Source organism: Molossus molossus, unplaced genomic scaffold (genome assembly GCF_014108415.1).
Source record: "Molossus molossus isolate mMolMol1 unplaced genomic scaffold, mMolMol1.p scaffold_m16_p_19, whole genome shotgun sequence".
Lineage (NCBI taxonomy): Eukaryota > Metazoa > Chordata > Mammalia > Chiroptera > Molossidae > Molossus > Molossus molossus.
In genome coordinates, this window is record NW_023425354.1 from 48,831,639 (window position 1) to 48,847,810 (window position 16,172).

Below are 16,172 nucleotides of genomic sequence, written 5' to 3' on the forward strand. Positions count from 1 at the left end.
AGTCAACAGATAACCATTATAGACATTACTGTTTAAAAGGAGGGGAATTGAGAGGCACAAGAAAGTCACTGGTCCATAGAAATTCTCAAATCCTTCTGGGAAAATGTTGAAATTTCCTTCATTAAAACTCAGTCTGATTTCTCCAGGAGTGAGTCTCCGTGGATCTTTTTTTCCTCTTTTTAAAAAGGTATAATTAATATACTATAAAATTTACCATTTTTTAAAGTATATAATTCAGTGGTTTTAGTATATTTACAATGTTGTGCAACCATCACCACTATCCAATTCCAGAACATTTTCATCATTTTAATCACTCCCCATTCCCTTTAGCCCCTGGCAACTATTAATCTACTTTCTGTTTCATTGGATTTATTGTGGACATTTTATATAAATGGAATTATACAATATGTGGCCTTTTGTGTCTGGCTTCTTTTGCTTAGTATAAGGTTTTCATGGTTCATTTGTGTTGTAAAATGTATCAGTACATCATTACTTTTTATGGCTGAATAATATTACATTGTATAGATATACCATATTTTGTTTATCTATTTGTAATTGAATGGATATTTTGGTTGTTTCCACCTTCTGGCTTATTATAAATAATGCTGCTATGACCAAGTTTTCATACAAAAGTTTTCAGTCCTTTAAGGTATATAACTAGGAGTAGAATTACTGACTCACATGGTAACTCTATGTTTAACTTCTTGAGGAACTGCCAGAATGTTTTTCAAAGCAACTGTACTATTTTACACTCCCATTAGTAATTTGTGAAGATTTCAACTTTTCTACATCTTTGCCACACATGTTATTGTCTATCTTTTTTATTATATATGTCTTAATAAATGTGAAGTTGTATCTCACTGTGGTTTTGATATGCATTTTCCTAATGCATTTCCCCAAGGTGTAATCTCATGTTTACTGACGATTTATACATCCTCCATAGCTTTGCCTGCTATGCCTTTGGTTCTACCTTCTGAATCATCCTCCCTTTTCCTTGCATGGCACCCCCCCCCCTTTTTTTGCAGCTGTGTAGTTTTCTCAGCTTACTTCCTGCTAGTATAATTTTGGGGTCCAAAGGGCTCTTTTCTTTTTGTACCATCTCTACCATTTTCAGACTAAGCTAGTAGTGTTTCTGCCAATATAATTCTGTTAAACACTTCGTAAGTTTTCTGTGAATCTTAATGAGATTCACTCCATTAGAAAAAAATGGCTTATAGGCAAAAAAATAAAGTTAGGAATATGAGAGCATCTTTAGCTGGTTAGTTCTGGCTCAGCATCTGTCATGAGACTGCCATCAAAGTGTTGGCTGGAGCCGCCCTCGCCTGAAGGCTTGACTAGGGCTAGAGGATCTCCCTCCTAGATGACTCGCCCTTGTGACTGTTTATTGGAGGCCTAAATTTATAGACATATTGACAAAGGACTGTTCAAGAGTTCTCATGACATAGCCACCAGCATTTGGTCATTCTCATGGCATAGCAACCAAGAGCAAGCAATCTATGAGAAAGCAAGGAGGGAAGTGGAAATGTCTTTTATAATTTAGTCTCAAAGTCATACACTATCACTTCCATCATATTCTGTTTGTTAGAAGTGAGTCACTAAGTCCAGCTCACACTCGAGAGGAAGGTAATTAAACTCCATCTCTTGAAAGGGGAGAATTAACAAATTTGTGAACATATTAACATTACACTTGGGGACAAAAAATATTTTACAACAAGATAGCATGATTGGAAATGGCAAGGAACGAGGCACTATTTCAGTTCATGCACATTGTTGCTTATTTGCTGGCTTGGGACGGCCACTATGCCCACAATTCTTCCAGTTTCTGCCAAATTCCCCTTCAGTTCCTCCAATTCCTGGGTGATATTAGGTTCAACTCCATGATGAAAAGCCTAAGCCTCTCCTACAGGGCACTCCCATCATCAAAGTTGGAGGCTTGGCAGCAGTGAGAGACCAACACAGATATTAGTCCATCCTCAGGAGTCCTGGCTCAGCCTTGTAGGTTCAAATTTATTGTTTACTTTCCCATTTCTACCCTTTCTGACTGCCTACTCTCAGAACTTCAGGTTCCAGAATCAGGCACAGAAACAACAGCCTTACATATACTGTTTAACTGGCTCCCCACTTGCATAAGGTCAAATCCCCAAAAGAAATCCTTTTTATATGTGTGTTCTACTGGTGCTGCTGCTTTGGTTGAACCTTGACTGACATACCAGTGAAACCACCTGGGCCTACTATTGAACACATTCTTTAAAAAAATTATTTTAGAGAGTGGAAGGGAAGGAGGGAGGGAGAAGGAGAGAGAGAGAGATTGAGATTGACTTGTTGTTCCACTCATATATGCATTCCCTGGTTGAGTCCTGTATGTGCCTTGACTGGGGGATTGAACCCACAGCCTTGGTGTACTGTGATGATGCTCTAACCAACTGAACAAGCCAGTCAGGTCCTTTGACTTTTTTATTTCTGTTATTGTATTTTTCAGTCCTAAAATGTCCATTTAGTGGTTCAATATATCTTCTATTTCTTTGCTGAGACTTTCTATTTTTTTCATTTGTTTCAAGCATGTTTGTAATTGCTCACTGAAATATTTTTATGATGGCTACTTAAAAATCCTTGTTAGAAAAAAATTCCAATGTGGTATTATACAACATCTGTCCTTTTATGTCCGCTTATTTCACTTGGTGTAATGTCATCAAGGTTCATCCACGTTGTAGCATGTGTCAGAATTTAATTTTTCTTAAGGCTGAAAAGATTCTTTTGTATGTATAGACTACAGTTTGTTTATTCATTCATTCTGCAGTTGATGGACACTTGGATTGTTTCCACCTTGTAGCTAGTGAATAATGCTGTTATGAACATTGGTGTATAAAACTCATGTGTAATTTTTAATTTAAAAAAAAACTTATCTTTATTGTTGAATGTATTGCAGATGTTCCTCATTTCCCCGAATTGAGCCCCTCCTCCCCACTCCTATCCCCCTCCTACCTTTCCCCACACTGTTGTCTGTGTCCATTGGTTATGTATATATGCATATAAGTTCTTTGGTTTATTTCTTCCCTCCCACCAAGCCCCCTTCCTTTTGAGTTTTGTCAGTCTAGCAACCAATTTGTACTTCTTAATCCCTTCACTTTTTTTACCCATTCCCCCAACCCCCTCCCATCTGGCAACCAACAAAATGTTCTCTGTATCTATGAGAATGTTTCTGTTCTGCTTGTTCATTTTGTTTGTAGATTCAATTGTCTATAGATATCTATTTGTTACCATTTTGTTTGTTTATATTTTTAATTTTTTTCTTCAAGAAGACCCTTCCACATTTTATATAATAATGGTTTGGTGGTGATGGACTCCTTTAGCTTTTCCTTGTCTGGGGAACTCTTTATATGGCCATTGATTCTAAATGATAGCTTTGCAGGATAGAGTAATCTTGGTTGTAGGTTCTTGCTTTTCATCACTCTGAATATTTCTTGCCACTCCCTTCTGGCCTGCAAAGTTTCTTTTGAGAAATCAGCTGACAGCCTTATGGGAACTCTCTTGTAGGTAACCAACTGCTTTTCTCTTGCTGCTTTTAAGATTCTCTCTTTGTCCTGAACCTTGTGCATTTTGATGACGATGTGTCTTGATGTGGGCCTCTTGGGGTTCATCTTGTTTGGGACTCTGTGCTTCCTGGACTTATATGTCTGTTTCCTTCACCAAGTTAGTAAAGTTTTCTGCCATTATTGTTTCAAACAGGTTTTCGATTTCTTGTTCTGTCTCTTCTCCTTCTGGCACCCCCAAGATGCGAATGTTGGCATGCTTGAAGTTGTCCCAGAGGCTCCTTACACTATCCTCATTTTTTTGGATTCTTTTTTCTTTTTGTCGTTCTGATTGGGTGTTTTTTGCTTCCTTATATTCCAAATCGATGGTTTGCTTCTTGGCTTTACGTATTCTACTACTGAATCTGTGTAAATTATTCTTTATTTCAGTTAGTGCCTCCTTCATTTCTGACTGTGCATCCATCATTTCTGGTCCTTTTTTATGCTCTTGAGGCCCTCACTAAGTTCACTGACGTTCTCACTAAAGTTCATTGAGAATCCTTATAAGCAGTGTTTTGAACTCAGCATCTGTTAGGTTGCTTATCTCCATTTTGCTTAGTTCTTTTATTGGGGTTTTGTTCTGTTCTTTCATTTGGGACCTGTTTCTTTGCCTCCTCATTTTGGCTGCCTCCCTGTGTTTGTTTCTGTGCATTACTTAACGAGCGGTATGGGGCTAGCTGAGACCAGATGCTGCTTGTTTGAAAGAATTTAGGAAAACCTGAAGCAGGATCCAAGACAGGCCAATCCTATGGTAAAGCAACTGGCAACAGCTTGGGTGGGCCTGAAACTTGGGTGGGGTGGGGTGGGGCCTCAGGGAGTCACCAGGGCGGGGCTACCAGTGTGAGCCAGGTTGCTGGAGCCCCAGATATGGCGGCTGTCTGCTGCCCCAGGGAAGGGCTCACCAAAGGAACAAAGGCCTCTGACAGCACGTCTGTCCAGGAGAAAGCGCCCTCTCCAGCCCTCGCTCCAATGCCAAACAGCTCAGTTCTTCCCTGTATGTCTCTGGCGCCCCTCAAGCTGCTTCCCCTCTGAGCTTAGAGGGAGCAAGTCTGAGTAAATCCGTGCGAGGGCCCTCTAAGAGGAGCTGCCTGGGGCTCCGGCTGCCTCAGCCTCCCTGAGCCTCAGTTCCCGCTGGTTTTTCCAGCCAGAAGTTATGGGGACTTCTCTTCCTGGCACTGGTACCCTGAGCGGGGCACCTGGTGTGGGAGGGGACCCCTCAGTCCTCAGGGAGGACCTTCCCAGCTGAGGGAGCCTCCTGATATTTATCCACCACACGTGGGTGTGGGACCCGCCCGTCAGCCGCCGCCCCTCCTACCAGTCTGGATGTGGCTGCTGCTTTAATTCCGTAGTTGTAGGACTTCCATTCAGCTTGATTTCAGGCGGTTTTGAATGATGGTTGTTCTGTAGTTTAGTTGTAACTTTGATGTGGTTGTGGGAGGACACGATGCCTCGTTTACCTACCTGCCATCTTGACCGGAAGTCCTGACCTAATGTCTTAAAGAACACTCTTCAGTTTTAGTTTTATTAGTTTTCTTTTTCTTTTTTTTTATCCTCACCCGAGGACATTTTTTCATTTTTTGTTCAGGTAGAGTGGGAGGGAGAGAGAGTAACAGAGAGAGAGAGAGAGAGAGAGAGAGAGAGAGAGAAACATTGACGTGAAAGGGACACATCGAGTGGCTGCCATCCGCACGACCCAACCTTGGTCGGGGACAAACTGCAACCGAGGTACATGCCCTTAGCGGGAACCGAACCCGGGTCTCTCTGGACCGCAGGCCGACGCTCTAACCGCTGAGCAAAATTGACCGGGGCAGTTTTCTTTTCTTTTTTTTTTTTTTTTAATAGGTTTTTATTGATATTTTAGAGAGAAAGGAAGGAAGAGGGAAAGAGAAACATTGATTGGTTGCCTCCTGCATGCTCACTATTGGGGACTAAACTCAAAACCCAGGCATGTGCCCTGACTGGGAACTGAACCAAGGACCTCTTGGTCTATGGACTGATACTCAACCACTGAGCCACACCATCTGGGTGGTTTATTACACTTTTCTAAACTGACTCACTGGTCAGCATGCTGATTCTCACAGCACCAGAGTAAATACATTTTTCTCTTAAAAAAAAAAGAGGTGTGTGTGTGGTTTCTAAACCCCCCTGGGGCTGCTGGTTAAGCTTGTATTCTCTGGCTGTAGGCAAGGTTAGCAGCCAGCACTGAAACAGAGACATATAAATAGGGTGAGTTAAAACCAAGTGCCTCAAGAGAAAGGGAAGAGAGGTCACGACTGGGAGAAAATATTTACAAAAAACATGCTTGATAAAGGACGGTTATCCAAAATATACAAATAGTTCTTAAAACACAACAATAAGGCCCTAGCAGGGTAGTTCAGTAGGTTAGAGCATCATCCCAATATGCCAAGGCTGCAGGTTCAATTACTGGTCAGGGCACATACAAGATCCAAATAATGAATGCATAACTGCGTAACTGAGTGGAACAACAAATCGATGATTCTCTCTCTCTCTCTCTCTCGTCTTCTCTTTCTAAAATCAATCAATAAATAAAAATTTAAAACCCCCACAACAATAAGAAAATGAACAGCCTAATTCAAAAATAGGCAAAAGATCTGTATAGACAGATACCTTACCAAATATATATAGATGGCAAATAAGCAAATGAAAAGATGCTCACCATCATGTCATTAAGGAATTGCAAATTAAAACAAAGAAATACCACTATATACCCAAACATCAAATGCTGGCAGTAATATGGAGCAACAGGAACTCATCTGTTGTTGGCAGGAATGCAAAATGGTACAGTCCCTTTGAAAGATAGTTGGGCAGTTTCTTACAAAACTAAACATATTCTTACCATATAATCCAGGAATTATACTCCTTGGTATATACCCAAATGAAATGAAAAGTTACACCCACATAAAACCCCACACAAAATTATAGCAGCTTTATTCATAATTGTCAAAAATTGGAAGCAAGCAAAGTGTTCTTCAATAGGTGACTGGATAAAATGTGGTACATTTATATAATGGAATATTGAGTGATAAAAATGAGCTAGCCCTGGCTGTGTGGCTCAGTTGTTTGGAGCATCATCCTGTACACTAAAGGGTTGTGTGTTCATTCCCTGTCAGGGCACATACCTAGGTTGCAGTTTCAATCCCCAGTCAGGGCGCGTATGGACACAACTGATAGATGTTTCTCACTTCGATGTTTCTCTCTCTCACAATAAAAACAATAAAAAAAATAGAAACATATTCTTAGGTGTGGATTTAAAAAGAAGAAGAAGAAATGAGCTATCACAAGCCACAAAAAAGACATGAAGGAATCTTAAATGCATATTGCTAAGTGAAAGAAGCTAGTCTGAAAAGGCTACACACTATATCACTCTAAACATATAACATTCTGGACAAGGCAAAACTATGGAGACAGTAAAAAGATCAGTGGTTGCCAGGCATTTGGGAGTAGGGAGGGAGGGATAAATGGATGAAGCACGGGGGATTTTTAGGGAACTATTCTTTACGATATAATGATGGATAATGTCATTTTACATTCGTCAAACCCATAAAATGTACAACACCAAGAGTTAACCCTAATGAAAACTATGGACTTTGGGTGATAATGATGCATCTATGTTGGTTCATCAATTATAACAAATGGTGCCAGATGTGGTGGGGTTGGCTGTGTGTGGGTGTAGTGGGGTGGTGGTGGTGGTATGTGAAACCTTTGTACTTTGTGCTCAATTTTGCTGTGAGCCTAAAACTGCTCTCAAAAATAAAGTCCATTAATTACAAAAACAAAAAACCAAGCACCAAGAAAGAGATTATACAGTTTAATTTTTTACAATGGAGAAAACACAGAGCTATACTTTTCTGCCTTCACAGAGCATTAGACAGTAACAGGCTAAGAATCCCTGTTTTGCAACAAGGAGTGTCACCGAGGGATTCAACTAATGGGAAGGAAGAATAATTCTCAGTATGGGACCACTGTTTCGAGTGAAGTCAGTCAGTGGGATAGAAACTGTCCTTAGTATTTGTGAGAAGTTGGGGCTTTGTATATCTTTAGCTGAGCAGAGTCTTCTCAACACTATATTCTACTGAGTCCCTAGAATATACCTGTGTACAGAAGGGTAAACAGTATGGAACTGGGGAACTTTCAGCACCTTTTGAAATCTGCAACATGGGGAATGCCAGGGTTTGAAGACAGTAATTCTTGTTTGCTTGGGATCTTGCCTCCGCAGGCTGGAGAGCGAACTAAGGTTACTGCCCTGTATTCCCATGTTCACGGGTCCTCAGGCCTAAGGGACTGGTCACAAGAACACAAAGCTGTCTGACCTCTTTGGTGGGACTCTGACGATTCTCCCCCCCCCACACACACACATAATTTCATACTTATAGAAAATACAAGAACAGTACAAAGAATTCCTTTGTATTCTTCACCCAGATTTCCCCAAATTTAACATTACTATACTTGCTTTATATCCCTCCCTCCTTCCCTCCCTCTCTCTCTATATATATAGATACACATACACACTTTTTTTTTAAATTTTCTTTTCTTTATTGATTTTAGAGAGGAAGGGAGAATGAGAATGAGATAGAAACATTGATGAGCATGGACATCGATTGGCTGCCTCCTGTATGCCCCGCACTGGGGATTTGGCCCACAATCTGGGCATGTGCCCTAACCAGGAACCGAATCAGAGACCTCTTGGTGCATGGGTTGATGCTCAACCACTGAGTCACACCGGCTTAGCACACATGCACACTTTTTCTCCTACCATTTGAGAGTAAATTGCAGACATGATACCCATTTACCCCCAAATACTTCAATGGATATTCCCTAAAAACAAGGGCAGTCTCTTAACCACAGTACAATTCCTAAGATCAGAAAAGTAACACTGATACAATACTACAATCTTCAGACAATATTCAGGCATTTCCAATTGTCCCAATGTTGCCCATTATACAAAAGAAAATCTTGGATCACGCACTGCATTCAGTTTCATGTCCCGTCCCCCCTACTCTCTACCCCCCAGTAACAGCCATCTTTTATTATGTGTTAATTATAATATGAAGGGATTCAGCGGTGCTGAGCAAAGATCATGGTCAGGATTGTGGAGTTCACACTGGGTCCTCTTCAGTGGCATTTGCATGTTGCTCATGTTTGAGTTCCTTATAAGGGCAGTGGTTGAAAAACATGTAAACTCCAGCACCATGGAAATCCTAGCAATGCTCCTTTTCTTTTCTTTTTTTTTTTTTTTATCCTCACCCGAGGACATTTTTCCACTTTTTTGTTCAGGTAGAGTGGGAGGGAGAGAGAGGAACAGAGAGAGAGAGAAACATCGATGCGAAAGGAACACATCGAGTGGCTGCCACCCGCACAACCAACCAGGGCCGGGGACAAACTGCAACCAAGGTACGGGCCCTTAGCGGGAACCGAACCCGGGTTTCTCAGGACCGCAGGCCGACGCTCCAACCGCTGAGCCAAACCGGCCAGGGCAATGTTCCTTTTCTTCACATTGACATACTTGTTGTAATACTGATAGTAACCTCTTTGAAACGCTCCAGCAATGCCTTTTGAGGTAAAATCCCGCATCAGTATCCCATTTGGCAGCTCCCCTATTTTGACATATATGAGTTTCTTCTCCTTCAATGGTACAACTGATGCCATCTTGGAGTCCCGGGTGTCCCAGTTGCCATGTCTCTTTAGCCTATTTTAACTAGAACAGTTCCTCAGTCTTGCCTTTTTGAAGAGTACAGGCCAATTATTTTATAGGATTCCCTTTAACCTGGGTTTATCTCCTGCTTCTTCATAGTTAGATTTGGGTAATGCATTTTTGGTAGAAATATCACAGAAATGTTGTCATGTTCCTCTCGGTGCGTCATATCAGGAGGCACCAATACTAGTGATATTAATGTGATCACTGGGTTAAGGTGGTGTCTGCCCCGTTTTTCTACTGAGGATCCTGTCAAGTCTACTTCCCTTGCAAGAAGTCCTCTAATATAAAGGAGGCAGAATGGTGCATGTTCACCAATGAACTGCAAACTATCCTTCAAAACTCAGTTTAAGTGACCTATGTGTGGAGTTCTCACTGAGCACTCCTTTACAGACTCCGAAGTCATTGCTTTTTGTCCCTATTTCAGCATTTTGCTTGTTGGTACCCCCCAAGGACCAGCACCATGCCTGTCACATAGTTGGTGTTTATGCTGAATGAATGAATGACAGTGATAGGCAAGGGAAGGGTGTGGGTGAGGAAAGATGGAAGAGGAAAACCCAAGACTGACAATAGATTTCTCAGGAAGGAGCCTCTCTTCCTGATACAGATAGTACCTGCAACTGGAGAGGAAGAAGAGTAGCAGCTTCCAGATGTTTGGGTTTGCTCCACCCAATTTCAGGCAGAGAGGTTGTGCTTCAGGACTAGAAAGCAGTTGTGTTATTACTGGTAATCTGGGTTATGTGTTCAGGCAAGATCCTAGTGGCTCTTATTTTTAAGGGAGCCATTTCCCAGGAGAAAGACAGGCATACAGATAGGTGATGTCCTTCAAAGAATAGCACACTCATGACTGGGGTGGAGTAGGGGGAGGAGAGAAACAAAAAACTGGTCACTGAATGACTCACAAAAGTTAGGAGTGACCTGTCTGTGGCAAAATCCAAAGAGGAAAGGCTCACGCTCTAAGAGCTGATCTGCTAACCACTCACATGCTAATGTCAAGGGAAGTGCCTAAAAGTGAAAAGAAATCTTAGATCAAAGTTCCATGTGTGGAGAAGTTATTCCGAGCAAGGAGTTAGTTAACAGAAAGGATTTAGCAGCTTAAATTAAATAGAACAATAGATTGTACAAAGGAGATTTGGGGACACAAAAGGAAAAGAGAAATATATATATATATATATATATATATATATATATATATATATATATATATATATCAGGACCAAATTTTAAATGAAAAATGTAAAATCTAATTAGATCCAAACTGTAAAAATAAACCTTTAATCAAGTAGAAATAAGAACAGTAGACATAAGATAAACAACCTTCTAAAAGGCAGTCTCATATTAAAACGGAAAGGCAATTTGCTCAGGAAGTTCATGTTTCCTGTCTACTTTGTTTGCTTGGGAAACACAGTAGAGTAGACCATCTGGAGTTATTAATTCTGGGGTAAAAATGTCAGAACCTGGGTAAACAAAGATTAGCACCAAAATAGCAATAACAAAGAGGAACCAGGAACTAAAAAAGACACCACGTTTCAATATAGTCAAAGGAATAGAATTCTGGACAAAATTCAGAAGAGTCTAGGGGCAAATCTATTCTGCCATTGGTTAACTTTTTGAACAACAGAGTCCTGGGAGGGCTCTTGCTCTTTTATATTTGAAAGTATCTCAGGTTTCAAATCAATTTCTGTAAAACTCCCACAAAGCAAATGGACAGATGTATAATTCAGATGTATATTTAAAAACAGCGCCCCCCACCCCAATCTTTTTCTTAAAATTTTACAACTGAATCTGAAAAGGTTAAGTAAGTGTGCAGACCTAATTGACCCATGCAGTGATTGAAACTGGCCTTGGCAAATCATGATTTAATGGTCTGTTCCACCGATGTCCAGAAAGCATGCAAAATATTTTGGAAACAAGAGAGTAAGTCTGAGCTTCTCAGGTGCTTCCTCCTCCCTGGTCAGTGCTAACTAATGACATTCCAATGCTTAGCCTCAAAAAACCATTGGGAATAGAATCTCAGAAACATCGGAAGAAAAGGTTCCTTCTTCTCTTAGAGCTGCAGGAAAGCAGATTCTATTCCACAATATTAAAGCTAGTTCTGATGAAGTGATAAATGGAGAACATTCACTAAAGCATTGATCTTTGAATCTCCCATCTTCTCTGACTTTCCTGGAGGTAGGGACATGAGCACTGGCGAGGAGCTCTGGCACTGGAGTTCTAGGACAGACAGGAAGCACAAACGTACAAGAGGACAGCTTCCATGCTACACAGAGTTATTGCTGGAAGAGAATTTTAATATGAGTTGGTGCAGTCGTCTCTCACTTTTTGATAAGGAAACCAAGTCCTGAAAGGAGTAAGTGACTAGATTAACCAACAGCCTGAGTTTCTTTCCGCTACCCACAGAAAATAAGTGGAACCAAAAAATTCATGGGCCTAGACCTGAGGCCACAATACCAAAGTTGCAAAGGTAATTGGGACCAGATTGTATCCCAGCTGGATATCAGGTTTGGTGTCAGGCTTAAATCATTATCGTGTGAGCATTGGGAGCCACTAGAAATTCGTGAGCAGGGAAGGTAGTTACAAGCACTGACCTTGAACTTAGAGCATCATTTCCTCCTCTTTATTTAAAAAAATTTTTTTTGTTTTTCTTTATTGATTTTATTTTATTTTATTCTTTTTTTTTTTTTTTTTTTTTGAGATTTGATATTTCTTGTTTATTTGTCACTCTTAGAAAAGCTCATTTTTGACTGGACTCAGACTTAGAGGTAGAAGCTCCCGGAGAGGACAGCCTACGTCTCTTGGCGATCTGTTCCTGGCGCTTTTCTTTCGCCTCCTTCATTCTTTTAGCCAAAAGTATAGCATATTCTGCAGCCTCTTCCTTATTTTTCTTAGTATGTTGTCTCTTCAGAGCAATACGCCGACGTTTGTGTTGCAGGACACGTGGAGTAACAAGGCGCTGAATCTTGGGTGCTTTAGTCCTAGGTTTCTTACCCTCTTTGTTTAGGGGCTTCCTCACAACATACTGGCGAACATCATCTTCTTTAGAAAGATTGAAAAGTTTTCGGATTTTGCTAGCCCTCTTGGGACCCAGGCGACGAGGCACAGTAGTATCAGTGAGACCAGGAATATCTTTCTCCCCCTTTTTTACAATGACCAAATTGAGAACACTGAGATTGGCATCCACAATGCAACCCTGAACAGATTTGCGCTTCTTCTCTCCTGTCCTCCTCGGTCTATAGCAGGAATGCCCCTTACTCAGGAGCAGGCGGACACGGCCATGGGTCAAGATGCCCTGCTTCATGGGGAAACCTTGTTTGTCGTTCCCACCACTAATTCGAACCACATAGCCCTTCCATTCTTCACCCAGGGCGTCAGCAGCAACTTCTGTGGCCATACGCTTCTCGTAAAAGGTTCGAAGTTTGCGTTCATCGTCCACTTCAATGAGTTTCTGGCAGCCAGTGGCTGGGAAAGAAATGTTCAGCTTCATCCTGAAGCAGCCGACCGCCTCCGAGGCGCCACGAAAAAGAGCTCTTTATTGATTTTAGAGAGAGAGGAATGGAGAGGGAGAGAGAGAAACATCGATGAGAGAGAATATTGATTGGCTGCCTCCTGCATGCCCCTCACTGGGGATTTGGCCCACAAGCTGGGCATGTGCCCTTACTGGGAATCAAACTGGCGACCTCTTGGTACACGGGTCGATGCTCAACCACTGAGCTACACCGGCCAGGTTCATTTCCTCCTCTTTAAGAAAGGGAAATTAAGTCCTTGTTACTTCACCTATTTAAAATAATTTCTTCAGCTTCAAACCACTTAGTAGAGTTGTAGGCATTAAATAACATAATGAATTTAAAGCACTTAACACTATAGATAAGTCAGCGTTTAATAGTGTTAACTATTATTCTGAGCAGAGTTTTACTTACAGAAGATTCATAGGCAGATTGTCTCCCAGTTAAACAAGGTGACAAGAGCCTGACCTGGGAGAATTAAGAAATATAATAGATTTAAGAGACATTTCTGAGTTAATGTATCAGTTATCTATTGCTGCATTACAAACCACCCCAAACTTAGTAGCTGAAAACAACATTCATCTATTTTTCACATGAATCTACAGTTTGGCCTAGATCTCTAGATCATACAGCATCTTCTGGGGATGATCAACTGGGGGTTGGGGGGTCCTCTCACATGGTTGGCAAATAGGTTCCGGCTATTGGCTAACAGCTTGCAGAGGACTGAGGGCTGGGGGCCTTGGTTCCTCTCCATGTGGGCCTCTTCACAGGCTGTGTGAACTTCCTCATAGCACAGTGACTGGGTTCCAAGAGTGGACATTCCAAGATTGTGGGGGGTGGTATATTTGTGATTTAGGCTGAGGAGATAAATATCATTACTTCTTCTGTACTCTATTAGTCAGGGCAGGAACAAAGGTCTACTAGGTTCGAGGAGAGGTGATTAAAAACCCTATCTCTTGATGGGGTTCTAGAAGAACATGTGTAATAGATAAAGGATACAGCCATGTCTGAAATATATAATCTGCCACTGGTAGGGACGACATGATTTAACAAATGATTGGCTATGGGCTATGAGGAGAATGAGGCATTGCAGATGACAGGTTTCTGGCTTGGGTGACTCCATGGTGACATTCATAGAATTAGGAAAGTAAGGGTATTGTTAAAGTATTTAAACACGGAGGCCATTAGACTGAGGTGGCTCTAATGCCTTGGCAGGCTACATGAGCAAACCAAAACCAAAACCTAAGCCAAATTCAACAAACTCAAATCCCAGAAAGTAAAACTTAAGAACAACCTATCACAAATAGCCAACTAACCTTCTCAATCAAATGACTTACTTTGCTTCCACGTCTTCTCAATACAACCTTGTCCCTTGCTCCTGTCAGTGGAGTGCTCCTAACCACTTTCAGTTTGGCACTGCCCAATCTGAAGCATTGTTTGCTCAAATAAACTTCAAAAATGTTAATGTACCACTTCAGTTTACCTTTCAACAGTATTTATTGGCACTGAGAAGCCTGTAAATAGTTAGGAGGAGCTTGGGAGAGTGTTAAGGGAGTCTTTCACAAAAAAAGTCTTTCAATTGAAACAGACTAGAAGAAATGGTCAAGGATGAGTAAGGAAAAAGAGATTCCTGGAAAACAGTATCTCAATAGAGGGCGGAGAGAGTCACAGTGAGAGAGGAATGAATGAGTAACCATATTTAGAAGAAAAACACTAAAGTTCAGTTTTGTGGAAACCAAAAGGGAGGGAGGTGGGAGTTGAAGTGCATTTAACATTACAAAGAAGTCAAGATGGATTAGGACTGAGAAAAGCCCTGTGGGTTTAGCAAATGGGGGTGCACTGGCAATGTTTCAGTGAGCAATACATAGAATATACCATCTAGCATTTGTGTAGCCCTTTGTAGTTTTTGAAACACTTTCACACATGGGGTAGAATGCCCTGCTAGAAAATAAACTTAATATTTTTTCTCTGTTAATAGCAGAAGCAAATGAATTCAACACTTAAATGTAAGACCTAGAATGATAAAACTCCTAGAAGAAAACATAGGAGACATTGGTCTTGGCAATGATTACTTGGGTATGACACCAAAAGCACAGATAACAAAAGTAAAACAGACAAGTGGGACTTCATCAAACTAAAAAGTTTCTTCACAGCAAAAGAAACAATTAACTGTAAAAAGGCAACGTATGGAATGGGAGAAAATATTTACAAACCACATATCTGATAAGGGGTTAATATACAAAATATATAAAGAACTTCAACTCAACAGCAAAACAAACAAAACAAAAACAGGCCAATTAAAAAATGGACAAAGGACTTGTACATTTCTCAACATCACTAGTCATCAGGGAAATGAAAACAAAGTGCAATGAGATATCACTTCACACCTGTTAAAAATAGTGTTTTTTAAAAATATTTTTCATTGATATTTTTAGAGAGAGAGGAAGTGGGGGAGAGAGAGAGAGAAACATCAATGTGAGAGAGACAATGATCGGCTGCCTTCTGCATGACCCCTACTGGGGATCAAGCCCAAAACCTGGGCACGTGCTCTGACCGGGAATCAAACCAGCACCTCTAAGTCCATGGGACAATGCTCAATCCACTGAACCACATCAGCCAGGCTAGTTTATTAAATTTTTAAAAATTACATGGACAAAGTATATTTGATTGTTGAAAGCAGCCAGTGGTGTATCACTTGGCAACCTTTGTTCCAGATGCTGAAATGTGATTATGAAGAGTATGGCAAAACTTGATCTAGGTGTGTTCAACTCCACATTTCTTCCATTGCCAACATTAAGAAGCCAGAGAGGAAGAGTGATGCAGCAGCTCCGGAAATCAAGGTTATTTGTAGCCACCCCCTGGGAGACAGTAGTATTGTACTTCATTTCACCTCTCACCCACATGAGTTGATGCTGTTCCTGGTTTGCCCAGAAGCCAGGAGGTAGTAGGTCATCACGGGGTAAGGGATGATTGCATTAGTCAAGTTGGACCTCCCAGAGCCTGCTAGGCTAAGTGATAAAGGAGAAATGAAAAGTGAGGTGCTGGCCAAAGATAAAGCAAAATTCTATTCCTCCAAAACAAGCTGGAAAGTGATGTCATCTCCTTTCTAATGATGCAGCCTTCTCGGATACTCAACTTAACATTGTTTAATGGAGATGGACAGAAGACTCCAACTCTCACATGGAAGAAGGATCTGCTTGCAGCAAGGACAACTCACATGGTAGAACTTCAGTATTTATAGAGTGAGCCCCTTCACATACATTATCTCACTGTCTCTCATGACAACCCTGTTAGGCACAGGGAAGAGGAAACCAGCACCAAGGGGTAATTAGAATGTTTCTTAGATGACTCTGGGATGTGCAGAAAGATGTATGGGAGAATGAAGGA

The 16,172-nt window shown here is 41.1% G+C and overlaps 1 protein-coding gene across 1 annotated transcript; it reads right to left on the bottom strand.

Moving 5' to 3' along the window:
- Positions 1 to 11,977: 11,977 nt before the first annotated feature.
- Positions 11,978 to 12,775, bottom strand: LOC118634553 (40S ribosomal protein S6-like). The gene has a single exon (XM_036269158.1). The coding sequence runs from the start codon at positions 12,764 to 12,766 to the stop codon at positions 12,017 to 12,019; it is 750 nt and encodes a 249-aa protein (XP_036125051.1). The 5' UTR covers positions 12,767 to 12,775; the 3' UTR covers positions 11,978 to 12,016.
- Between the last annotated feature and the right edge of the window lie 3,397 nt (positions 12,776 to 16,172).

Bases quoted from the DNA above. Each gene is read 5' to 3' on its own strand.
- LOC118634553 (XM_036269158.1), bottom strand. From the start codon at position 12,766: ATGAAGCTGAACATTTCTTTCCCAGCCACTGGCTGCCAGAAACTCATT.